At 31.8% G+C, this 27,354-nt stretch overlaps 1 protein-coding gene and 2 long non-coding RNA genes across 10 annotated transcripts in view; 2 read left to right on the forward strand and 1 right to left on the reverse strand.

The window, feature by feature from the left end:
• LOC141457373 (uncharacterized) overlaps nucleotides 1-3,983 on the forward strand; it is a 58,812-nt gene extending 54,829 nt beyond the window's left edge. For 6 of the 7 annotated variants that reach the window (XR_012460356.1, XR_012460359.1, XR_012460357.1 and 3 more), the window contains 3 exons: nucleotides 2,344-2,506; nucleotides 2,792-2,942; nucleotides 3,026-3,983. This is a non-coding gene — a long non-coding RNA (uncharacterized lncRNA). The remainder of the gene's footprint in view (nucleotides 1-2,343; nucleotides 2,507-2,791; nucleotides 2,943-3,025) is intronic. The other variant, XR_012460360.1, reaches the window with a different exon arrangement.
• Nucleotides 3,984-5,659: 1,676 nt separating this feature from the next.
• LOC141456642 (uncharacterized) lies at nucleotides 5,660-24,068 on the forward strand. 2 transcript variants are annotated; one of them, XR_012459904.1, is made up of 3 exons: nucleotides 5,660-7,572; nucleotides 9,863-9,990; nucleotides 23,124-24,068. It is a non-coding gene; the product is annotated as an uncharacterized lncRNA (long non-coding RNA). The 2 variants fall into 2 exon arrangements; XR_012459903.1 differs by lacking the exon at nucleotides 23,124-24,068 and having other exon boundaries at nucleotides 9,863-10,013.
• On the reverse strand, nucleotides 23,715-27,354 carry mRpL4 (mitochondrial ribosomal protein L4). The gene is made up of 6 exons (XM_074132762.1): nucleotides 27,013-27,354; nucleotides 26,716-26,930; nucleotides 26,400-26,624; nucleotides 25,393-25,502; nucleotides 24,152-24,225; nucleotides 23,715-24,067 (listed from the first exon to the last, which is right to left on the reverse strand). The coding sequence occupies exons 1-6, from the start codon at nucleotides 27,104-27,106 to the stop codon at nucleotides 23,922-23,924; spliced, it is 864 nt and encodes a 287-aa protein (XP_073988863.1). The 5' UTR covers nucleotides 27,107-27,354; the 3' UTR covers nucleotides 23,715-23,921.

Genomic DNA, 27,354 nt, shown 5'->3' on the forward strand with positions numbered 1-27,354 from the left:
GCAAAACAATTCATGGATTTTGCACCACGATAATGCACCTGCTCACACTTCATTGCTTGTTCGTGAATTTTTGGCCAAAAACAAAACTTTAACGATGCCCCAGCCTCCATATTCGCCAGACATGGCTCCATGTGACTTTTTTCTATTTCCAAACATAAAGAGAACATTAAAAGGCCGTCGTTTTACAAGCATAGATGACATTAAAAGCGAATCGCTGAAAGAGCTGAAAGTTATCACAAAGATCGAGTTTCAGAAGTGTTTCGAGGATTGGAAAAAGCGCTGGCACAAGTGTATTGTATGCGAAGGGGACTACTTTGAAGGCGACAATATTAATGTAGATGAATAAATAAATATTTTTTTCAAAAAACGAAAATTCCCGTTACTTTTTTAACACACCTCGTATATAGATAGTTCTTCTGTAACAGCATCAGTCACACCTCGTATTTTTATTAATACATTTTCATATTTTTTTTATCTAATTTTAATACATATATCTATAAAAGTGTAAATTATATTCACTTAAATTTTTGGTTTAGCTATGTATATTAAAAGATAATTATACTCCAAAATACATTAATTATACATGTTGGTATATATTTAATGATTAATGTTAGTATTTATAAATTCATTTGCTAGCTGAAAGTGACGGATGAAAGCAGAAACATCAAATAAACTAAGGTAAAAATAAAATAAAGCAAAAGAGCAAGTAAATAAAAAATGTTTTTATTAAACAACCATATTAAAAAGAAAGATGGGGGTTTATTCATGCAAAGTACGTCACACAGTGGATTTCAATTTATTCTCTCGTCTAGTCTATCTATAAAAATAAATCAGTAGTATAGTAGGTAAGATAGGCTTAATAGAAGAGTATACATTTGGAGAAAAAAAAAAAAATTGATGCTCTTGCTGGGTAAGTATGTGTAACAACAACAGCGTTGAAAAATAACTGGTCCAGTTATATAGGTTGGTCCTATACTGAGAAGAATAAGAGGCAAGAGTTTGACTAGGGTGAAATTGGGTTTGGTTTGGGAGTTGTGGATAAATCCTCAGCCACTGGAAGCACGCCCTTCTATTCTTTCTACACGACACTTGTCACCAACTGCTGCTGTATAAAAGAAGCATCAACACTGTTTACCTGTCTACAAAGTTCAATCTTGCTTCATCAATTTTCCCTGGGTTTAGCATTTAATAATTTAGAAGAGACGGTAAATGGTTGTGTGGGCGTTTAAGGGGAAAAAATATGACTGCGAGAGGAAAAAATGTCTTTAATAAATTAAGTCTCTTGTGGACGCTACAAATGTACCCATCCAAAATTAAATCAATCCAAAATTTGATGGAGTTTGCCCGATTTAAAATTTAAAGAACGAAGAAGTCTAATGATGATTTATGTTTACAACAAAATACTTTACTCGTCGTATTTTTTTGTATTTATATTAATTTCAATAGGATGAAAAATGAATGCCATTTTTAGTCAAGACAAACTTTATTATGCCGAACTTTCGACCTAGGGACTAGGTCATCTTCTGGGCCAATTTACAAAGTTTACAGTGTTTTACATCATTGGTTGGTGTGTCTTCTGTCTGGTCTGTTCATAGACTGAATGTCTTGTAAATTGGCCCTGAAGATGACCTAGTCCCTAGGTCGAAAGCTCGGCATAATAAAGTTTGTCATGACTGAAAATGGCATTCATTTTTCATCCTATTGAAACTATGATTCAGTCACCAAAAATAATGAACAGTATATTAATTTCTTTTATTTCTTACTAACCTAATGTGTAGTCAAAATGCATTAAAAATTTTCAAAAAAAGAGAAATCAAACTAAATTTATGCCATTTTTAAAACAACCTTAAATGCATAAAATTAATGGTGTTCAATGGGCAGCAAAAACACTTAATTAGAATAATCAATTATAGATTACAAAACGGACATGCCTCTTTGCCAAATTGGATATGTAGAGGGAATTCATGTCAAGTTCTGCGCAACACCAGGCTACATCTAATAGTACGTATTGCAGTGATGGTGATGCACTATACTCAGGCCATTGCCTCTCATAACTTAGAGAATGTATGTTGCGAATCTATTCATTATTGCTTACAGATTTAATTAATCTGTTTTTAATTAGACTCAATAGCTAACTATTTGCCAACTCTAAAGCTTACTCCACTCATTAATGCGGATACCCGGCGAGAGGAGCAGATGTTACATTGATATGTCATAGAACAAACCCTATTGACCTCAATATATTTCATCTAATACTTTATCAAAGCTCGTTTCTTTTCTTTAATATTGTTGACCTCAAGTTTTCCCTCAATCGACATCAGTGTCCTTCTTTTTTTTTTTTAGAGCTGTTGCTGATACTTTCAACTTTTCTAGTGCAAATCTCGGTAGAAAACAGAAGATGGATTGAGAGAGTGCGTTACCTCATATACGAGTACATTGTGTTTAGAGTGACATAAAAATGAACCAGAAAAAAAGTGCGAGAAGACCGTTCTAATTATTAAAACATGTAATATAAAAGATTTACAATATAATTTTAGACGTAAGAGAACAGAAATTTAAGTTGATAATAGGGTCGGATTGCCAGACAAACTCATCAGTATCTCCTAAACCGACTCAGAAAACGACATTTTTTCAATGAAATGAAAATTTGGGAAAAATTATCTTTTATTTATATCAATAATTAGGCTCAAAAATAAGATAAATTTGAAAATACCAGATACCCTTTGAGCTGAATTTCTTAATTAACGATAGTTAAATCTTGTTCTGATAATAAATTTCTTTTCTGATTTAGGATACTAGACTGCTGGAACTAGAAACTTGAGTAGCGTTTTAGTGAAGCATCCAGAAAGTTTGTTGTAGCAAGCTTAACCCAAAACTTATGCAGAAGATAAACCTGTTAAAGCTGTGCAGATTATTTCCAAAAAAATTCCTGGCATTACCAGGTAGGTTTAAGCAGTTTAAAGTCACAAATGAAGTAAAGAAGAAATGGTGCATTTAATTTATCCATTTAATCTCTCCCGGTAAGAGCGTTAACGAAATGGAACGGGACACTTAAGAGAATAACACTGCTAGCTGATGTTAAAAATCCTTATGGTCAACTAGCTTACAGACGATTAGGAAATGCTAGCTAGTCAGGGTAAGGAGGATCTGGAGATTAAATTAAAGAAGTTAGAAGAAAAATATGTGAACTTGGGGTTTGTAAGGTAATGGTTGAAGCTGGAAAGGAATTTGATTAAATCTCAGAAAGAAAAGTTTATTAATTAGTATTAAGACACGTTAAGAAGCATTTCAACTCTAAGGCTAATGTAGCATTACGAAGGGTAAAACAATATCTTGTCCCTTCCAAGATAGACTTTTAGCATACTAAAGTTAGATTATTTGATTGCAATAATTAAATAAGTTTCATTCTTAGTGCTGAAATCAGGGATTTGTTCCATTTAGATAAACTTATAGTTATATAACCACACATTTTATTTTGGCAGAGGTACAACTGCCAATACGAATATCATTGTTACGTTGAATGTGAAAATTAGGAAATTAAGGTGGTTGTTTTTAATAAATAAGTTCTGGTTCAAATGTATTCATTCTATCTGATCCCCTGGAAATTTTCTTCTAGCAGATTCATAAAGGTACTAAGGTATGGCTGCTTCCTATAGTCTGAGCCTATCCTCAGTTAAAGAAGAAAGATTAAGATGAGATCTACAGTATAGATCGAAAAAATAGGAACTAATTTTCCAATATCCAAAAAAAACTCCGGTCACAGAATATCGATCCCCCTTTGAATTACTCTTCTAATTTTTAGGATGATCAGCAACTTTGATTTTCGGAGAGGTATATCTCTTTTTTTATGACTTTTATTAATGAATTAAAATTAATCCGCCAATTAAATTAAATAAAAATTAACGGGAAAAGTGCAGTCAATTAGTTTAGGAGAATTATTTACTTGTAATGTAATCAAAAAGTATTGTTAACTCACCCACATTTTCTGTTCTATTTCCCAATATGTGGTTATTTAAAAAAGAAATTTTGCATGGTTCAGTTCTGGATCAGCCAGATCAGTTTTTTGGCTGCATTTTCATAATCTTTGAAAATGTTATTTTTATTAATTTTTAATCTAATTAAAAATTAAAACTGCTAAGGCAGTTGATTTTAAATGAATAATTTCAGAACAATTTTGCTACTGGACCAATAGCGTTGTGGTTTAATATCATGTAGTATATTTCTTGATGTTGCATCATTGTTTGTAAACTACATATATTAGTTTGTGTTCTTGTTTAGCCTTTTGATCATAACCCATCCGTACGATTTCTGAAAATGACAAGTTTGAACTTGCTTAATTTTTATTTTTAATGTAGGCTGATCGTATTACTACTAATAATAATATTCATATTAATAAACCAACTATATACAATTAAAAACTATAGTGTGTTTTGATGGGATTTGATAATGAAGGCTTATATTTGAGATAACTTCACAAATCACTTCCTTATTCAACTTTTAAAATACAGTTCAATCAAACTAATTCAATAAATACAACCCACAAGCACCTTCTTTAAAAACAAACCAAAAACACTGAATTTTTAAAAATGAATGTACTTCCATAATCTAAGAACGACCACTGTTCAATTAGCAAATCAAACCAAAAAGCATCCGTAAGCTAGCAAACTTTAGAAAAACAAACTCGTTTAAACAACTGTATACATATTAAACAAAAGAACGAATTCAACTAGTACATCTTGATAACAACTGCTTAACCAAAGCGGATTTCTCATCCAAACATCATTTTTTCCTCTCCTTCTTATCCCAATTCTATTATTCTCTTTCTCTTTTACTACATTTGTAAGTGTTTATATATGTTTGTATGTATGTATGTATGTGAACATACGAAGTTTTCCAAGTTGTTGAGTCAACTTTGAAGCAGCACTTAAGCACAATATAAAGGTGGTCTAAGCATATTAGGGTAATTAAGGAAGAAAAGTAGCAAACTAAATCATAAAATACTAGGTTAAATTTTCATTTATACTTCCAGGCATCTGTCTTCATCTTTTTCAGTGAAAAGAGAGAAATATGTTGAAAATAACCTTTTTGCAAAATTCCTATGCAAATATAGCAAAGTACACCTTTTTTTTTTTTTTTTTTTTTTTTATTAAATTCTATTTTTTCTCATAAATTCTCATTTATTCATTTAATGTTTGCATAAAAGTAAACCTAAAATTTAAAAAAAATAAAAGATGGGAAAAATAATAAAGCTATGCGTGTAATAAGTTGTTAAGGCGGGAGCACAAATCTCGGCCAGCGGGAGGTGTGAATAGTGAATAAGAATATTGAAACTGAGACGAAGTATATTTGAGATAACTTCTCATTACGAGCATTGTAATTAAAACGAAAAATGGGTAAAACAAAACTGCAACTTAGCCGGTACCTCTAGCACTAGGAATAAAGGCAGAAAATAGTTGGTCACTTACATACCTGGGCCAAAAAAGTCTGTGAACACTAACCTAAATTTTATTACTTTTATTATTATCTTATTAGAAACTTCTTTTATTTTCAAATGAAATATACTATTCGATAGAGAGAAACCAGAATTTTTCATTTTATATTCAATCTTTTATTTTTGTTCAACAGGAATATCACAATTAAATGTTTAACAAAACAACACCCCAAACGAATGCAAAAAAAGTCTGTGAACACTTTGCAGAAATAAATCATTCTTACACATTGTACGTGAATTATAAATTTTAAAAACTTGTAGGACCTCCTATGTTCCTAATCACTTCCAACAAGCGAGCTTTCATCGATCCTAATAATTTTGTGGTCGTCAATGTTGGAATTTTATCCCACTCTTCTAAAATAGCGTTTTTTAGTTGTTCACGGTTTCTTATTCCTCGTTTATTTATTTCGCGGCTGATTTCATCCCACAAATGTTCTATTGGGTTAAGGTCTGGCAATTGTGGAGGGGTGTTTAGGCGCCAGAGTGTATTATTTAAAAGCCATTCCCGAGTTTTTAGTGCGGTATGTTTCGGGTCATTGTCTTGTTGGAAGACAAACGTTCCCTCCAACCCTAATTTTTTTGAATTTTCTTTTAAATTGCGTCTTAATATATCCACATACACATATTGGTCCATCATACCATTAATTAGATCTAACTTGCCCACTCCTTTAGCACTCATGCACCCCACACCAGAATGTTGCCTCCCCCATGCTTAAAAGTAGGCTTCATATTTTTCATTTTCATAGCTTCATTTCTTTTTCGCCACACTTTTTGTCGTCAATCAGACCCACATACATTGAATTTCGACTCATCTGAAAAGATTACGGTTTCCCAGAAACTAGAAAGCTTAGAAACATATTCTTTCGCGAAATCCAATCGGCGGTTACTATTTATTTTATTGATTAAAGGTTTTTTCCTCGGGACTCGACCGCAATAATCGTATTCATGTAATTTATTTCTAATTGTCTGTGGTGTTACGCTTACACATAACCACTTGATAATTCTTGACTGATTTTTTGAGCGCTTGTCCTGGGTTCTTCTCGAACAGACTTCAGAATTTGCAGTTTATGAAAGGAATTAAGTTTTGGTGGCCGTCCACTGCGTGGCCTACTAATCACATTTCCGTACTTTTTAATTATATTATGCACCGTTGAAGGGTTTTTTTGAACTATCTTCCCTATTTCTCGAATACTTTTTCTTTCATTTTGCAACGTCACAATAAGTTCTCGAATTGGTCTGGGAACTTCCATATTAGTGGTTAAATATGTACTAATTAGATTATTTATTCACAAAACTGACTGTAGTGGTTTCTACAATACAATAGAGAACTTTGAAACTTTATTCAATCGTTTTTCTGTTTGTTATCTTAATGTTTTTACATATTTATACAGCTGTTCACAGACTTTTTTTGCATTCGTTTGGGGTGTTGTTTTGTTAAACATTTAATTGTGATATTCCTGCTGAACAAAAATAAAAGATTGAATATAAAATGAAAAACTCTGGTTTCTGTCTATCGAATAGTATATTTCATTTGAAAATAAAAGAAGTTTCTAATAAGATAATAATAAAAGTAATAAAATTTAGGTTAGTGTTCACAGACTTTTTTGGCCCAGTGTATGTCTCGAGATGCATAAGTAACTAATATGATTGGAGACTTCAGAATAACCTTGTTTTCATTCGCAGCTTAATTCTTATTCTAGTTCCTAATGTAATATGGTGAGGTTACTAATGTTAAGGTTATAAAAATTTGGTTAAAGTTCTGTCATCTTAACTGGATAAACAAGAAAGAAATCATATCTCCTAAAGCGAAGGCGCTTTACACATAATTCTATTTACCTTAATGCTGCAGAATAGGTTTTAGTTTATAACGAAAAGACTAGAATTTAATTAGGAAAAGGAAGTAAGAAAAGGTGTAAAGAAAATAAAATAACCACTAAGAAAAGAGCAGAGCAATGAGCCAATTATAAATTAAAAGCCGACGGTCCGGAGATATCAGAATGAGTAATAAAGTCGAATCAACAGAATAAGGTAACCGCCATCTGCAAGGATTCCTGGTCGGAGAGTGAAGGAAGATGCAATAGGTATGTATGCATTTTACGTTACTATATTAAAGAAAATCTGTCTATGACATAATAGCACACTTAAATGATCATGAAAATTGGTATCACTTGTTAGGTTTTATAGAAACTTGGTAATATGAACTGATATTAAATTAAGAATTGCTTTCAATGTAATGTCGTTATTAACTTATAATTTTAGGTTATTTACTCGGCTCAAAGAAAAAATTAAAAATACTATTTTCTAAGAGTATTTTTTGTTGTCATTTTAATATTAAAAATAAAATAAAAATAAAGAAAGAAAAAAGAACAGGGTTGGAAATACTTTTAGGAGCCTAGTACACTAACCATTATACTAATCCTTTACTGAATAATTGTTTTTGGGTTGAAATTTTGCAATAAATTTTGTCGTGGAAGTAAGAAGTAAGATTTTTCAAAGGTAATTCTTTTATTTAGATTTTTTTACTAGTAGTTTTTACATTGTCTCCTGTTTTAAATGGTGATACCAGATTACCTCTCTTGGTAGTACTTCATTCCTCTCTGTGGTTCATGGTCAATTAAAAAATGAAAAACAATTTCATTCCGAAATTATTAAACAAAAAAGTTTCCAAAATAAAATTTAAAAATCATTGCCAAAGAGTTTTCTAACTCTACGACATTAGTTTGGCGTAAGTAAGGCTAAGATTTCCTTTAAGAAACACCAAGGTTCTTAACTGTAAACTCTTAGATGAAGGAAGTATGAAGACTTTTAACTTAATACAAAAACAAGAACTTTAGTAGGAAGTACAAAGCAGGAAGGAATAATTCAGCTAAGTTTCTCTTTTGGTAGTTCGTATATCATGAAAATTAAGGAAATCTCATCCTTTCCTATGTCCTTGTTACAACTTGGCCTTAGTTGACAATTTTACTCGCTTAAACGTTGTGTATCTTATTCTTGGACAGTAAATTGTTTTCAGTTACTTTTACGGATTTATTTCCTCCAAGGACTTTTAATCAGTATTAAACGGTAATAATTTCTAAGTGGTAATTTTCTTTTTTCTTTACATTAAGAAAATAAGGTTAATTGTAGTATTTCAGAGAATCAGTCAATTAACAATGAAAAACTAGTAGGTAGTAAAATTTAGAACAAATAGTTGATTCATGTCTTTTCTGATGCTAAAGTTTTGTCTCCTCATGAAATTTAACGCCAAATACCTCAGATTCGCAAGCGCCGTTATAAAACTAAGTGGTAATTAAAGATCTCTGTTGGTATTCCATATTTCAATTTGACATGGCCATTAAAAAAAAAAAAAACTAATATCACTAATTTGACTATAAAATTATTACAACGTAATTTTAAAATGTAAACACCAAGATTATTGACGTATTTTTAGTTTTTGAATAGCTCTCAGGGAAGTAGAATGAAATTTTATAAATATTTTCATGTTGTGAGTTGAAGCTAACAACGAAATATTCCAAAATCAGATGTTATTATTAAGTTTATAAGAAACAAGTAGTGATTAGTGTTAACATCACAGTTTTCTTGTAACTTTTTCTTCAAAATGTAAAACTTTGTGTTTCTTGTCAAGCTAAAAACTGGGTCAATTAACTGTTGTGAAAGTAAAGTTTTGTAGCTAAACTAGCTTTACCTTTTCTACTCTTTTAGTGGGTGTCTATAAAAATAAAACGAAATAAATTTAAAAAAATAATTTTATTAGTTTAATTTTATTTAATTCATTTAACATTTGTAGGTATACTGACTATATGTTTTATTTTTAAATTCTTATAGCGACAGTCATGACCAAGTCAAAAGAAAACGTAAAATATGTACTGTTTTCTTTCTTATGTGTTCTACTAACAACATTAATTCATTCATTCAAGTAAGCTGCGACCAGAGCATCTTCTATCCTTAGATTCAGCTCTTGACAGCAGCTGTAGAAGTGTAGTCTTGCACTAGAAAAAGAGTTAAGAAGAAGAGGAGTTCCCACTCAAATATTAAATTTTTAAAGTGATCTCAGCAGTGTTCAGCTCAGCAGTGTGAATGAGTGCTAAGTACTAATTCCGCCAACGTCACGATAACTAATAGCAAAACAAGATTAATTTTGGCCAACGACAATCTTGTTTCTTAATTTTTAGTAATAATTCTTACATTCCTTAAGATCAAATGGGGTCTCTAAAAGTAATTAAATGGACGAAATGTTGTCGAAAAATTGTAGAAATATTGACGACAATGCTTCAATGTCATTCTCATTCTAGTCAATCTTCGAAATGTTTTGGAATGAATTTTCAGAATAAAAATGAAATTTAATGAATTGTTTTTATATTTCTTTTGTAGTAAAAACGTGCTGGAAAAGCTGCAGAAGTTCCCAAGGAAATAAATCCAGGATAAACCGCAAATATTTTTGGAAAAACCGTGGAATTGTCCTTAGTACTTGAAACGTAGTTACTTATGAAGACTGACATGTAAATAAAAAATTTATTTATAATATTATAAGCTTACAAAATGTTTAAAAATAGTTAAGATATACTTTTTTTTGTCTGATCTGGTGAAACTGATGGTATAATATAGGGGAGTATAAACAGATAAGAAGTCTCCTAGCCTGTCTCACCCATTTTACTTTCGTGAGAAACTAGTATAATATTTTGCAGATGGTTGATTCTGTCCATTAGGACTCCAGCCAAAACCAATAGGTACTTAGCTTTATGGAAAGGGATGGAAAGTTTCTTCGAGAATTGGAATAAACCTTCTATTTAAAGTTTGTAAGCCTTAATTAAACCTCCAAATATAGTTACTGATTCTAAGTTTGATAACATAATGAAGCACGTAGTACTGCAATTCTTACCTAGAAATATATAACAAACCATTATGCAAGTATATTATACATGTATTAAATATTTATCGATGAATACAATTATTCAAATGTTTTTTAGTACAAAATATTTTTTTTTTAACTCAGTTATAAGTTGATTTTTATTACATAACGTGGTAAATAATATTTTTATTATTTAAATAACGTTGGGTTCTTTAATGCTGGAAAAATAAAACTTATTATTGGTAAGAAAAAACTTGCCTCCTCCTTAAACGAGTACGTACATAACATTATGTATCTAATTGTTAACTTTTTCATTCGGTCACTTTTTCATAAACTTGTATGTAAATTGTGTATATTTTCCTTACTCGATATTTTCTGTTCACGTGCAGTTAGTAATTGGAAGAACAGATTGAAATTTTGTGTTTCATGAAGAATAATTTTCGTTCAAGTTAAACATTTTAATGATGTACAGTTACTGATTTGCTGACTGTAAATTTTTGCTCTTCTTAACAATTAATGAGTCCCCAACCTTAGACTTTCAACTCGCTTCTACTTATCTAAGGTTCACTTCATTGAGAACTGTTTCTCTTAACAAGATTAATTTCCATAAATTACTTAAATTCGCAGCATTTTTTACCGTTTCTTGTTACTTATTAATTTTGCTCTTCTATTATTTTATTATAATTATATTTGCGAAATTTTATTTAGAGGATAGTGCGTCAGCACGGTAAAATGATTACGATTATATTTATTTATTGTATTGCAAAATCTTACTGCCTCTGCTCTACAAACATCTACATTCTCTATCTCCCTTACCCTAGGGATTTGAATCGTCCTCCAAATGCTAAAGCCATTGTAATCGTGGCCCACTTGTTTAGTCTATTTGCTTCAGTTTGTCCACACTTTTATGATCTGTAACCTTCTACATGTGACGCAAGTGTCCCTTACATCACTATCTACTTGACCTGATGATGACTTCAATATCCGGACGCAAGTTTTTGGTTTGTCTTCATTCTATAGCAATCTTGCGGCACCATTTTTTCCCTCTGTTTCCGAATGTGGGTTACTAATGGACAACTTTGTTTGGTAGATTCTTATCTTGGCAGCAAGGAACTCATATTTATTTTTAAGAACTAATTTTGGCGATTATTGCCTTTCGCAAGCTTTCCTTTTTATAATGTATTCACTTAAGTTATTGAGTTAAAACTGCTCCAAAGTATATGAAGCTGTGAATACATTCAAAGCAGTACACTCTCTTCTGTAGGTTCCGGAATTCTATTCCACTTCTTGAATTGACAACATTTGAAAAACAACTAGGCGTTGCTGAACTGTCAGAATAGTTGCTATTTATGTTATAAGGAATAGAATGAGTAGGAGTGATTATATTTTTTTTGTAGATTTTGAGTACTTTCGGGACTATCTCAGTTTTTTAAAACTAACTGTTGGGAGTAACTTACATACTCCCTCTAGCAAGTCATTATTTCTTTCCACAAAAAATCTTATTTTTCAGCTACAGAAATTTATATTAGTGAGAAAGGCGTACAATGTGTTATTATCTTTTATAATTATAATTCCTATAGCCTTTATTTATGTGATTAAATCTCTTTCGACTCATATCCGGCATTTTCTTTATGAAGGCTAGATTTACAGGAGGCAATGGCTCAATCGTGGCATAATTTTCTTAGAAAGCTCCTGATCCAGATTAGAAAATAGAAAAACTTGTTATAAATACTTATTTTGTTTAATGGTAGAAAGAAAGATTGTTGAAAGATCAAATTCGTGTGCATGAGTTTGAAATAGAAGCTTACAAAAAACAGAAGTTTGAGAAGTGTCTAAAAAACGATAGTGCTAAGCAGAATCTGGGTGAGAATTTGTGTAATGCGACTTTAAATTAAATTAGACATCTTTACTAGTAAACAAATGGAATCTGCGGGGGTTTTCTTTGGTCCATAAATAAATACTTAATAAAAGACCGCAGCAAATTGTTGGGGGACAAAGTACTTTATGCAAAGTGCTTGGCTAAACGATTTCAAGTATTACGGAACTCTTATTTCACCATTACTTAAAAAAAAAAATCAATAGTTTAAAGCATTAGCGTTAAGATAGGTTCATTGCTCTAAGTAGCTGGGGTGTATTCCCATTATGTAATCCGAGCGACTAATTCTAGAACGCTATTCCTGAGACGAGTGGCAATCAGTTGAAGGCTATTTCTTTAAATAGCCTTCTCTCACGTATTCCTTTGTTATTTGATCATCGTCTCGCTTCCTCTCTATTTAGTTGTCCTAATTTCTTTCTTGTACAGCCTCCTTACAAATGCTTCTTTACAATGCCATTTCCAATCTTGTTCCCTTAACCAATGATCCCTTTACAAACTTCTCCTAATAAATGTAGATACTCCAGAATACAAATAAGTTTTTCATTTTTCCATCCTCCTTTCCTTTAATCCTTATTCTATCATTTTGTTAAACTTCATCCTTTTCTCTATTTTATTTTTTTTCAAAAAATTATTTGCTTAACATCTTTAGCTGATTGAGGTTTTTCTTGCAACAAAATTTGTACTTTCTATTTAGTAATTTGTATCATTATTTTAATGATTTCGTTCTACTTTTAGTAATAATTTTTTCCCTTTATGAACCCGCCATTACGAATTTTGATTAATATCGTAATTATTTTATGCTCCATGAGGTCTTTATATTTACACATAAATTAGATTAGGGATGGCCAGAACCCAAATAGTCTAATACAGCGTTTCCCAACCTGTGGTACGCGAATTGCTGGTAGGTGGTACGCGAAAAATAATCAATAATGGCGGACATAAAAAATTTTAAAAAAATGAAAGCATCAAAATATCATAGAAACGTTTTTTCCAATAATAATATAGTGTAGTATAATATAACAGTGAAGTTGTTAATATGTACAGTAATAAGGTTAGTCTGTCTCAAGATATAGGAGAAAATATAATAGCACATTTAACAGGACTAAAATGGAGTATTTTCCAAAATCCGAAAACACCAATCATAATTGGATTTCAAACCCCTTCTATAAAGAAAATTTAGGAAAAGCTACATCATTATCAATAAAAGATAAAGAAAATTTAATAGAATTATCATGTGACAGAACTTAAATGATAACTATGTAAAAATCTGCTTAAAGAGACTGGATTACACTTCACAAAATTTATAAAGTGAACATGAACTTGGAACTCCTTTGTAACAGATACATTGTATCTCTATTGAAATGAAGATGATAATAATAATATAATAACACACTCGGAATAACAAATTTCACGAAATACAATCATTTTTACGAAGTGGAACAATTTAGCATGATGTACAACCAAGTGGTACGCGAGCCAAAAAAGGTTGGGAAACGCTGGTCTAATAGATGAAACCTTCCTTCTCCCCCAGTAACGTTCTTCCCAGGGTTTAAAAAAGTAAAATAAAAAAACCCGTCAATAAGAGGCCCGGGGCAAGACAAACGCCCGGTTAGCGGAGAGACAACGAGGAGTTACGGTATATTTGCCTTCGCCAGTAGTAAAAAACTAATGGGATGGACTTGGCGCGTGCTGATTTAAGAAATTAATTCTCTCCAGCTAAAAAGCTCCAAGAGCAGCACCCTAAAGTGCCGTCGGGTTTTCACTGCCGAGTCAGCTGGTATTCCCTCCAGTTTTAGAGAAGGGCAACTGCCACCCAAGAGAACCCCTTACATCAGCCCAGCAGCAGGCTTCCCACCCATACAACTCCTGGTCCTGGCCAAACTCTTCGTGACTCTAACACACAACAACTTGAAGGGGGAAATTAAGGTGCGAAGATAATAGTTATTTCTTTCCATCTTCTCACTTTTATTGGTCTTCAAAATTTAAATAAAATGTTGTTGTGACAGTACAGTATAAAATAGCAATTTTATTGTTAAACGGACTGTGAGAAATCATTCGTTTACGATAGAGAACCTAACGTAAGGTCAGAACGTTCTCTATCATAAAAAGTCAGAATTCAAATTCAGAATTTTCGCATTATATTAATTTTGTTGTTAATATTGTACAAAAAGGGCAAGCTACTTCGTTACTCCAAGAAGTATCATAAAATTAAATTTATGAGGCAAAAAATTTCAAATAAAGGTTATAGAACTATGTGTGAGCAATTAATACTCTAAGACAAAGTTTACAAAAAATGGAAGGCAACGAGAGTAACTTGAAATACTGAAAAATCAACTAAGTAAGCTTGCATTTACGTTAAGGTATTTTTGACGAAATTTGGATAAGAATTTTCATATTTGAGTTACGGTGCTTTTTTTTTTTTCCTTATCCCGCGACAAAGGCGTTAAGCCATTTTCTGGCTGGCAGCCCAATATCTTTCATATGGCGTATTCATGCCTTGTAGTGCCGGGCACTCGTTCAAATGGTTAAAAATCATTACGCCGTCATTGCACAATGGGAAAATCGGCGAGTCCCTAATACCTATCTTGTGGAGGTGTGCTTGTAGATAGTCGTGCCCTGTAATTCCTCGGAAGAGCACGTCAGACTCTTTTCTTGGGAGGCCGGCAGGTATCTTCTTTTCTAGCAGTGTTGCCCACTGCTTTCCAGCGGCCGTGCTCCTGTATTCCTCGTGTAATTTCCCCATTATGTGGTTACCTATAACTCTTTTAGCCGATGCGTAACACACTGCGTGGTCGGGCTGATCGCATTGACTTCCCTGTTTCGCAAGTTTATCGGCCTGCTCGTTCCCTGGTAATCCACAATGTGCCGGAATCCACTGGAAAGCCAGGTGCTTCCCTTCTATAAGTATCTTTTTAATCATTTCCTGGCACGCTCTTACATCAGCGGAAACTCCACTTTGAGCTCCCGTTACGGCTATCAACGCTGCTTGGGAGTCACTTGGTCCAATTTTCTTTCAACCACGTATCTTAGACCTATCAGGATAGCCCGAATCTCCCCATCGAAATTTGATGCCCACGTTTCAACCGGTTCTGAGAACTGAAAGTTGGTACCGTACACTCCAGCTCCCGCATTTTTAGTGGCACCTTCTGCTGAACCGTCGGTATAGATGTGGGTCCAAGAAGGAGATGGATAACATTCTCCAAGCATTTCAAGGGCTAGAGCTCTCAACTCGGTCTCACTGTTGACGCCTTTTTTTACGGGCCCATGAGATGGAGACGTACCAAAGATGTCCTCCTTATTTTCCAGTAAGACTCATTGTACAGAGGCTCTCTCCTGCCAAGTTACGGTGCTAGACAGCGACATACTCACCATTTTGAAAAAACTTTCTCAATTGCAAAGATTTATCTTAATCTCAAACTTAACTTAATCTCAAATTCAAAGAGCTGTTACGAATACAACACTTCTTTAAAAGAAGGGTAAGTAGGAGTAAAATTATAAATTCTGCTTTCTTGTGATTTAGTACTTAATTCATGTGTTTACATTTTTGGTGGTTTTATATTGTCTCTTTCTACAGAAAAAAAATTAATCTGGCCCGTGGTAATTAATATAGGTCTAAAATTTAGTAAAAATAAAAGCAAAATTTTCAGTTAACATAACCAAATAACATAATCAAATTACACAATTTTAAATGAATTTTGTCAATCATTTTAACAAAAAGCCATCAGATGAACATTGAGGAATAGTTTTCTTGAAATAAAGTTAGAGCGCACCACATTGGGGACTTAGTGGCTAGAAGTGGGGCACACCGCGTAATCCTGGTATCCAGTAACCAGGGTTGACAGTAAATTAGACCTCTGGGTTTGTGTGCTAAAGTTAAGGGTATGGGGATGTTATATAAACCAGCTAGCGCCACCACAAAGCCTACTGCGTTCTCTGCCAATGGGGGACGCCAATTACCCCATAATACCTAGTTTTCTAAACCCATGGTCGAATAGGGAATAAAGCTGAGCGAGTTCCTGTCTCATTCACTTTTCTGAAAATTAAAACCAAAGGCAGACTCATTGTCACCAAACCAGGGTATAAATTTCTGTACGAATAAATTTACTAATTACTTAAAAGTTGTCACTCTTACATACATATTTAATATTTGTAAATAAATCGTATATATTCTTGAACCAGACAGTAATAAAACTATCTCTGATAGTATAATAAAAATACTTTAACTTCTTGAACTTTAGCCACATTTTTTTCTCAAACAATTTCATAAAATTGTTTGGAACAAACATAAACATTTCCTACGCTATAATCTTGAAAACTTGAACTATAAAATTGAAAAGGCAGTGTATTGTCTGGTTACTAATTTTATAGAAATACTTTTTAGTTATTCTTAATCGAAAACATGTGTCTAACCTGGGCTCTGTAACAAACATTAATGAAAACACATTACACTGAAATGAAGACAGGCCAATCCAACTTTCAGACAGCTCTATCCACTAATTGGACACCTCTGAAACTTTAAAAGCTCTATCTCTTCTAAAAAATTTATACTCACACATTACACATCACCCCCGCCCTTGCTTGACTAGGTTTTAACATTATGCTTGCCTCTTATGCATGGGCGCTAGTCACATTATGCTGTAAGTTTTCCAAATTTATGTACTGCGTATCGCTTTATAGGCACTATGGTGCACACAAAATTCACAAACTTTCACAGGAAGCTAGTACTCTCAATAAAAGACTATGGATAAAAGAACGCATATTTCTAGAAAATCATCGAACTGTAGAATCTGGACAACACTATCGACTCAATGGCAGATCAACGATTCCTAATATCCAAAGTACCACAGGACACATTTCAAAACTTAAAAAATTGCTAGTGATACTCGTAATTTTAAACACACTATACATTGAATATAACATATTAAATTTGTACAACAGAAACCAACTATCTGTAATGTTAAAGGTATTTTTCATCCTAAAAAAAAGTTTGTTTTTTACTAAGCAATTCATGTTAAAAAGATGCTGATATTAAGATGTTAATGATAATTAGCATTAAATTTTTTTATAAAATTATTTCTTTTTAAAGGCGTTCAGTACTCTTAGTTCCCTGTTGGCTTTACAGTAAAGCTCTTTCTATTGATTTAGCTTACAACCTTACTCGTATCTCATTCTAATGATCATAAATTTTGGATAATTAAAACTGTCCGGTAGGACAGTTGTATAAGGGTTGATCGTCAAAAACTGCACGAAAAAGCGTAAAATTTAAAAACACCCAAATTTGACAATTTTTTTCTCTCTTTCTATAGAAGATAAAATTCCCAAATTTTCTTTAAAATAAAGGGCAAACCCTCCTTTATAACTGTAATTTTTTTGCAACAACCCAGATCTAATAGGTTTCGAGAAAAAAGTTGCTAAAAATGAGCAAAAACGACTTTTTCAAAAAATGTTCTTGTTCTTCTTGTTGTTGTTCTTCTTCTTGTTACCTTTTTTGTAAACAACGTAGCGCCTAAACGCGCGAACCGATTTTCATGAATGAGGTGTCATTCGGAATTTTATGTAGATGTGCCTTTTGGGGGTCTCGACCCTGTACATCGAATGGGAGAGGAGATAGCCCCCTTTATGTAAGGCCCTTCCAAAATTATTATTACTAATTACTCTGTAAATCTTGGCCCGATTTTGATAAAATTTGGTAGGATGATAGGGTTAGGGCTCCCCTACGTAACATTAAAGCGGCGATCAGCTCTTACACTTGTTAAGGGGAAGTATAGCGATCGTTGCAAATTATCGACACGTGAACCGATTTTCATGAATGAAGTGTCATTCGAATCGAAATTTTGTACAGATTTGCACTTTAAAAGTCTCGATGCCGTGCCTCATAAGGAGGGGAGTTTGCCCCACCCAAATAAGGCCCTTTCTAAAACTATTATTACCAATATTTCTATAACGCGTAGTCCGATTTTGATAAAATTCAGCTCGAATAAGTGATTAAAGCTCCTCTACGTTGCTGATGCTCTTGCACCTACTAAGATGAAGTACTGCAATCGTTTAAATTATCAATGAGTGAACCGATTTAAATCAATGAATTGACGTTCGATTAAAAAATCTTTGCCTCTTTGCCTTTTAGGGAGAAGTACTACAATCTTAGTTTATTTTTCTTACTCCTCTTAAAAGGAAGAACTGAAATCGCAGTTTAATTTTGCTATTTACGTACAAATACCTTCCTATGTTATTCAAAACGCTTTTTCAAAAAAATTGTTATTGAGGATGGATGGGAACGCCACTATAATCATTCTTTAAAAAGATCCCTCCAGTGGTAGTTACGGTTCCGACTTAACACCTTATCAGATTATAATGATAAAATTGCTTATTCCAAATTTTAAAAAAGTCTGTAAAGATTGCGAAATAGACAAAAAGGAAAATCTATCCAAAAGGTACAAAAATCTCCTTAACAAAAACTTACAGTTTAAAATGTTAAGTATAAGGGTTGATTAAACGCCAAAAGGTACACAAATCAGCGAGTACCCAACATTTCATCAATACTTCATTAATAGTTAAGTAATTCTACTGCATTAATTTTCATTAATAAGTTATTTTTTAGAATTTATTAGATGTCACAGACCCTTATGCTGGCCACTTCATTTATAATATTTTTTTGTTATAATTATGATAAGTCACATATATATGTACATGCATGTTAAAGTAGAAAAAGACAAAGTTAGAGTAGGCTACTGTCTTGAATTCGTCTTACCGAAATATTCGTGAGTACAAATAACACAAATAACGACAAGTAGATTATTCAACAAAAATTATTCATTTCTCAATTGTAATTTAATTTAGTCCCCCTAATTTTACTTATCGTAAAATACTGGAATAATTAGCTGTCCTAAAAATATGCATATCTTATTTATTTTATATTACATATACACAACATTGTGGGAAGAACACCTAGATGGAGAATGTAATTGAAGAAAACTATATTATTTACGATAAAGCCAGATTGACTACTACATAAAATAACAATTGCTTTAATCGAAGAATGAACTTAAACCGACTATTTTTATTTAAAAATAAAAATAAACAAAATCATTGATGTAAGTTTTTTATAAAAAGAAGTTTTGAATTTTTTAGCCTCATAATTTTTTTATATTTTTTATAACGTTTTTCTTTTTTACCTGTAATTAATAGTTTGATTATTATAAATAACTAGATATTACAGTCAATCTACAGTGCTACTTGAACATATATTTTGTAGACGAAAATGGCCAGCATAAGGGTCTGTGACATCTAATAAATTCTAAAAAATAACTTATTAACGAAAATTAATGCAGTAGAATTACTTGACTATTAATGAAGTATTGATGAAATGTTGGGTACTCGCTGATTTGTGTACCTTTTGGCGTTTAATCAACCCTTATACTTAACATTTTAAACTGTAAGTTTTTGTTAAGGAGTAATATATATTATTGAGAATAGCCTTTCAACAGGTGCAAAGATCAGGCAAGATGTAAATTTATTCTATAATTTATATTTTAACAAATTTTGCTGAAAGCATTCAGCACAAATTTTAAACTTTTCGATTTTCATCAAATAACCGTGATATTGTTTACTATAACATCAAGACTTCTCTTAGATCTTCTTAGGTTTCTTTCTGTTCACCCACTTTTCTTCCACTCTTAACACTCTTTACATTGAGATCCACGTTTGTCAGAGTTTAGAGAGCTGACTTATTTGAAGGAGATAATGCAGCTTGTCACTCGACAGATCTGGCTGGTAGCTTTCAAAGGATTTTTTGATCCATCTTCACAAACCAGTTCAGGTTTTTTTCAGGTCAATGAGGCATTAATTTAATTTTGAGAACTCGCTTCACACAAACTTATACAAACATACGAGAGAAATCTTAAAAACCACTGATAATTCTGAATACCTTGAAACACATATTTCTTATAAAAATTAAATAAATTTATACTTTTACGAGATAAAAATAAATAAAGTTGGAACAAGCTTCATGTGCATTATAGCTTATTAAAAAGTTCATTTGGTTTGCTTGTAATTATATTTTTTCTTCTGCTTTGCCAACTGTTTTGGACAAACATATGATTTGATAATTTTAATTTCAAAACATTTTTTGTCGTATGCGGCATGTGGGCGGCAAAGTGATGAAGTAACTGCAGCACGATCAGTGGAGAAAGAGGTATCTATTACTACTGCTAGAAGTGAATTGTAAAGGGTCAGGAAAGGACGAAGTTATCAGGAAATTGGATATACCCTTTCCAACCAATCCTTGCCATCAACTCCCTTTCTAAAGATGCCTGACTACCAGCCAGCACTGCAAACAGTCTCTACTTCCATTTCTGTTCATACTCACTCTGAAAATAGTATACCCCTTTTTAAAACTATATCTCACGTACGGTTCTGCAAACTGCTTTCTTCAGTTGATAAAGAAAAAATACAATACTTCTTTCCGACATTACAAGAGAAGGTAACAAAGAAACAAATAAATAATCTGAAACGAATTGATTAAGTATTTGTCAGATTTTGCTTAAATGAGTAAAGGACGTAAGGATTCAAACCATATACGATACCATGAAACAATCTGGAATAAAACAGATAATTTTCTTAGTAGTATTCGAATCCCTGCAAAATTATATGCCGGATAACCAAACGGCATCCACAAATGGATTATTTGGAAAGTTTTAAATCTCTTCCCCCGGAACCTGTTGAAATCAATATTCATAGAAACGTTTTTATGAGAGCAATAGGCCATTATATAAATTGTGCTTCATAGTGGTGATAAGTCGTATATAAACACTAAGTTTCAAGAGCATACTAGTATGAGTTAAACAAAAAAAAAAGTCGCAATAAACTGAAAAACCTCTAGCATATTTAGTCACACAATTCATTTCAAATTAGAAATTTTAACATTTCATATTATTAAATTGCTTACATGTGACATGAACTTACATTATACTTACCCCTACGCTTCTCAAAAAAACTTAGCAACAAAAGAGAGAATTATTTAATTTAATTGAGAGACTGCTTATAGCTACGCTTCCATTAAATATTTAAAACATATTAATTTACTTGCTTTTTAGTCCAAAACCAAAATGCAAAAAACTGGGATGTAGCGTTACCTACTTTTCACTGATCAAATTATTAATTTACTCGTACGTCAAGTTTTGGAGTAGGAACAAAAAGAAAAGTAACCACTTTAGTTTTAAATTATTATTAATTAACTTAGATTTAAAAAAAAACTCCATTATGTCATTAAGATAAGATTTTAAGATTATTATACTTGTAGACTCATCATAAATTAGGCATAGCGAATTCGGGGACAATTCGAACAATTTTTGTAGCGATTTTAGGTACCTACCTATTGTATTTTATTACTACTGTGTTAGAATACCCAATATTCTACAAACATTACAATGTTTTGTTCAGAATCATTTATTTTACTAGAGTATTGAAGTAGCCCCATGGGTCACCCAAGTGGTACTTCTAACGGGTTTGAAAAGAATTATTAGACTATTGGAGAAGACAGATTGAACTATGGGATTCGTAAGGGGCTCCCAAAAAGGGGGCCAAATAAACTCCTTCTCAACGCATAAATTTCTTTCTAAGCTATATCTGTTCTTTTATTAATGTCTGCTGGAAAGTATCTTAAATTTCAAGTGATGCTTACTTGTAATAAAATATTGTAACTTACTTATCATTTATGTAACTTCTGTACATGTGTGACAGAAATAATTTAATTTTAATTTCTCAAACCTTTGGATTTTTATTAAAACTAAAAGAACTTTGTCATAAAAGAATCAATAATTTAATAAAGGGTTTCTTTACGAAATAGGAATTTTGAACTTTTAAAACTTTCTTTGTAACTGGGTGATTGCCCGTCTTGTAAATAAATAAATAAATAAATAAAAAACAATAAAAACTGAAATTTATAATATTTCTTTTTTCAGTAGGTACCAGAATTCTTTATAAATGTATTTATCATTTTGTTTAATCTAAAGATATTTTATTATAACAATTTAAAATAGATAAACAGATAATTGTTTTCCTTTAGTAATGAGAAATTCCTTCTTAAAGTATTGAAAACTTTTCATAATACATCTACTTTTTATATAAGAGTACCTTGAAATTTAGCGTACTAAGTTTGTCTTACACTTGTACGAGAAATATGTCCAATAAAGCCCCATTCTACCCACCAACTCGTATTTTTACCTTTCGATTTTTAGTTCCAGAGCGAATGCCGACACAACAAAATTCTATAGCTCTTTTCCTAACTTAAAATGATTTGCTAAGAAATATCTTCCTCTTGATAAATATTTACTTACCGTCCATTTCAAATTTGGATAAAACATTTAATTTTAACGAAGTTCTCATGTTCTTTTTTGGGCTGAATGACAACGAATAAAAGCCCATTTCATTAAAAAAACTGACAAATTATTAGTTAAATTATTTTTTCTTATAGTACAAGCAAGCGCATCTCTGAGATAAGATAATGGGTAGATTTGCTCCAATTGTACACTTTACGGTTCTATTTCTTACGTTAAGGAGAGGTAAATGTGTTGCTAAAATTTCTGTTGAAAATTTCCCAACTAGAAATAAGTCTTTACACAATGAGTTGTTCATTTAACAAACTTTTTGATTCTATACGTAATAGAGGAATATCATTAAACAAATTAACAGATACGTTCCGTAAATGGAACAAGACACAACTGTACAAAAGACACGGGTGAAAAATCTCTTCCTTATTAGGTTATAAATTCTCACCCTGGAATGTGATGTCTCGGAAGGCAAAATCATTAATATTGACTGCAAAAGAGATAATTTTCCTTTTCAAAATCATTATAATACTAAACTTCACGTCACAGAATCTACTTCACTTATTTTTTGTGCATTTTCAGGAAGTACTACAATTGAAGACATAACCAACTCAGCATTTTCCGAGGAATCATTCATTTCAGCACCTCTTTTTTTCTCTTATTTCATACCTACAAAATATTTCATCTAGAAGGAATGAATCCTCTAAATTTACATTCTCTATTTGTAGATGAACATAATGATTTCTCTTGGTAGTCTAATCTACTTTTCTTAGAAGTGTACAAACGTTATTCTATTTCAAACCTGTGGCCTTCTGTAGATAAGCAATCTTATAGGGAAAGTACAGCTGCAAGAAAATGTTTCAGAATTCTAGAGCCGAATTTTCTTCCAATCTGGCTCTAATAAGTTCCCGAGCTCATTCAAGTCATACTCTCTGCTTTTGTTCCTCTCTATTTGACTTCTCCTTGAGAATGTTTAGCAGAATATTCAGCGATGGTATACTTTGAAAAATTACCTAGCACTCATTCTTATGAGACTTCAATCACAGCGAAAAAGCTTTTATAAAAAAAAAAGGACCACAAAACTGACAATTTTAAGGATCATAGTAATTCTTTGTAAATAAAATTAAATTCTTGGTCTAATAGACATTATACGTTCAGGAAAATAAAGTTAACTAAAGACAGCATTCTCTTTATTTTAATAAATTAACATACTGCATTTTAAGTTAGTTTAATGTAAAACTTGTAAGCATGTCCACAGAAATATATTAACATCTAATGTACAACTTCTGTAAATAGGGTTTCCTGATCAAAATATTGCAGAAAAGTCACACTTGCTTGTGATCCAAATTGGTTCCTACTCATTAGAATCGGTTTCATTCACTATTGTTGGTTCAAATTAAATTTAGATGCTACATGCAAATTATCACTTCTATGCAACTGAAAAAGTATTTTTTCTTCTATTTTCTCTACTGCTGCCAACGTTAATACTAAAGTTTCATGTTTCAACATACTATAAACATTTAAACCTGTAATTTAATAATTCTGGTTTTTAATCACAAATTTGCATAAAAATAATAAGCAACAGAATTGATATATTCAATAATACAAACCATAAACTGGCATGAGGTTGATGTGTTTGATATTGTCTGCAGCAACAGTAATATTTTTAGGCATTATATCCAAGCTAAAAAAGAATGATAATTTAAAATAGGTTATCTGCAGTATAGGTAGTAAGACTTATTTTATTACTTATTTTGACCCGAAAATAATTTTATCTCTACAGCTATGAGATTTAACAAATCCTCATGAAGTTGAGGACAATCTGTATCATGTAGTTCTTTGGTAACTGAATTATTATTAAAATAACTTTACTTGCAAATTTCATAATTCACAAGAAATGAATTTTATTAACCTTCAAAAATTTATTAACCACAACTAGGGGAACTAGCCGCTGGGATTGTTCTGAACATGTAAAATAATTTTTTTTGGCCAACTTCCTCGATATAATTACTTGAGTTTAAAACCTGCTGAATTTATAAGAATTTAAAAAACTTACAACACATAACACGGAGCACTTTTAACTCCAATGGCTTTAGATAAATTTAATAAGAGCTCACGAAAAAAAGCGTATCTAACGAGAATTGAATATCAGAATTATCGAAACTTAGAGATAAAGATGCACAGAGAAAGAACAGCAACTGCTGTATTATATTAATTATGTACATATATAATTAATATAATATATGAATATAAAATATAAGTACATGATATATTGATTTTTTTTTTCATGATAGAGAAAAATTTCGTTCCTTTTTTTAAAATCATGATTTTTAATTCAATTTTAATCTTCTTCTAGAACTGATCTGCCTGAAGAAAATAGATATTACTTTACATATATTTTTTATACTGGTATTCCTAACATAAAACCTACTACGGTTTCTGAGAATTACAATATAAGTAAATCCGATCAAAAAAGTAATTACGAACATCTGGCCTCAACAACATACCACAACTTTTAGGTGAAAGAAAAATAATTTTTAAAATGTACATGTAACTGTATATAGGTAAGGTTGTAATTTATAGTGTGAATGAATCTTAACTTTAAGTATATAGCTTTAAGATATGGGTCCGTAAGTGTGGTTGTTTTAGAAAAGGTTGTGTATGAAGTTGGCATATGCACTGCTACAGAACAGCAAAGGGCATAATAACCAATAGGTTATTGGTAAACAAGTGAAAAGGCTCAAGACGAACGACACAGCCCTTAGAAAAATAATGTACTATTATCCTTCAGCAAAAAACATAATTTAAACTGTACTTCTGACAAGAATAATATGCATCTAAAAATACGTACTCATCAATAAATAGAACTGACATTCCCCAATTCCGTTCTTGAACGAGATCTTCTAAAAATTTATGATCTTCAGTAGGAATTTCTAAATTATCCACTATATGTAAATCATCCTGAAAAGTAACAGCAATACATGTATCACATTAGGAAAATACAGTCACACAAAAAGATACAGCAATTCCAAATATCAAAGAAATGTTCCAAAAGAACGGAATTCGAAAAATTATAGTAGTATGTGAGTACTATCATTGTACATATTTTTGCAAAGATTACGCCAATAGTACAGGAGATAAAGCAATTAGAAGTAAAAAGGAAATGTAAAGCTCCCAAACTTCATAACCTTATAACTCCTTTAAAAATACAGTTAGAAAGCTACGATTGTTCACAATTGAAGAGGTAGGTGAGCACTATAATTGACTATATTTTCGCTGACATTACACACATAGGTCGGGAGATACAGCAATTCGAAATATGAAGGAGATGCAAAACTCCCAAACTTCATCACCTTATTTCTTCTTCAAAAATACAGTTAGAAAGCTGCGATTGTTCACAATTGAAGAGGAACATGAGTACTATAATTGACTATATTTTCGCTGACATCGTACAGATAGGACAGGAGATATAGCAATTCGAAATATGAATGAAATGCAAAATTCCAAAAGTTGAGCTTGAACACTGGAATTCTGCGCAATTGTAGTTGTAAATGAGTACCATAATTATTCTGGTGAAGCAGTTGCAAAATACTACGTCAGTAGGCTAAAAGATTTAACGTTTGTTTTTAGATGAACTTTACATTTCACTTTAATAAGTTACTTTTCTGGTGTTAGGAGAGGGCCAACCAAACTAGACGTACACTGAAATCTATAATATAAACGTTGTGTTAGAAATAGAGAGGGTTTATTGCTCTGTCATGTTTCCATATGATTATTTGTTGCCATATTTGGATTTTTGGTAAGAAAAACCTCAGAGCGCAACATTCCTATAAAAATTAGAATAAAAATTTTAATTACCTGAGCATGTTTTATGGAGAGTGTAGATGTGAGACCTAAAACTCTTTTATAAAAAGGTAACATGAAAAAGTAGGTTTTAGGGGATCTAGGGCCATGTATTACACCACCTCCTCGGAACAGAGGAGATCGTATACTTCCATGTCTTGCTCTTCCGAGACCCTTTTGAGGCCATGGCTTTCTACCACCTCCGCGAACCTCATTTCTAACTTTTGTATGTGCATAACACTGCAATTTTTAATAATTTTCAATTAATATATTGAAATATTTTAAGCATAAAGATATTTGTATACGAAATATTGAATTGCTAGCTGCTTACCACATGTTTATAAAGAGTCTGCCATCTAACATTTTCTTGTATAACATCGATTCGTGGCATTACTCCAAATACATCTGGATGTAAATGTATTATTCCCAATTTTTTTTCTTCAGGTGTATTCAAATTTTCAACCCATGCTTGCCTTGGTGATTCATAATTGTTTAGATATTTCAACTCCCTTTTAGCGACAATACCTTGTTTAAAGGAAGAAACAGCTGAAAAAGTGAGATATAAAACTAAAATACCTCCTAAACACATAAAAACACATAATTTAAAGTTATAATGATGATAAATCACCTTCAACTCCATTAAGACTTGGTGCATTTGTAGAAAATAGACTTAAACCTAATTTACAAATATTATTAACGCATTGGATCTTTCTGAAAATCATTTCATAATTGATTACAGTAAGCAGGGATTAAGCACACATCTGATGTAGACAACTGCTCGCATTTGCACTTGTTTATAACCTTCTTAGTTCTTATACTTACACCCTAGATACTGCTTCTAAATAAATCGATTTGCATCATCAAATAATTGTTTATCAAGATAAATGGTGAGAAATCATGGTAATACCATTTTGTCGACTAGTGGATGTACATACATAGGTGAAGAATGTAGGCCCTAACCACAGTTGCA

Source organism: Rhodnius prolixus, unplaced genomic scaffold (genome assembly GCF_049639745.1).
Source record: "Rhodnius prolixus isolate KJV_2025 unplaced genomic scaffold, Rpr scaffold_10, whole genome shotgun sequence".
NCBI lineage: Eukaryota > Metazoa > Arthropoda > Insecta > Hemiptera > Reduviidae > Rhodnius > Rhodnius prolixus.

What these genes read in the sequence shown, in the direction of transcription:
- mRpL4 (XM_074132762.1), bottom strand. Translation starts at nt 27,106, where the DNA reads ATGATTTTCAGAAAGATCCAATGCGTTAATAATATTTGTAAATTAGGT. An exon ending in AAGTCTTAATGGAGTTGAAG is followed by an intron (nt 26,931 to 27,012) that starts GTGATTTATCAT and finishes TCACTTTTTCAG; the next exon opens with CTGTTTCTTCCTTTAAACAA. An exon ending in TCTCCATAAAACATGCTCAG is followed by an intron (nt 25,503 to 26,399) that starts GTAATTAAAATT and finishes GTTACTTTTCAG; the next exon opens with GATGATTTACATATAGTGGA.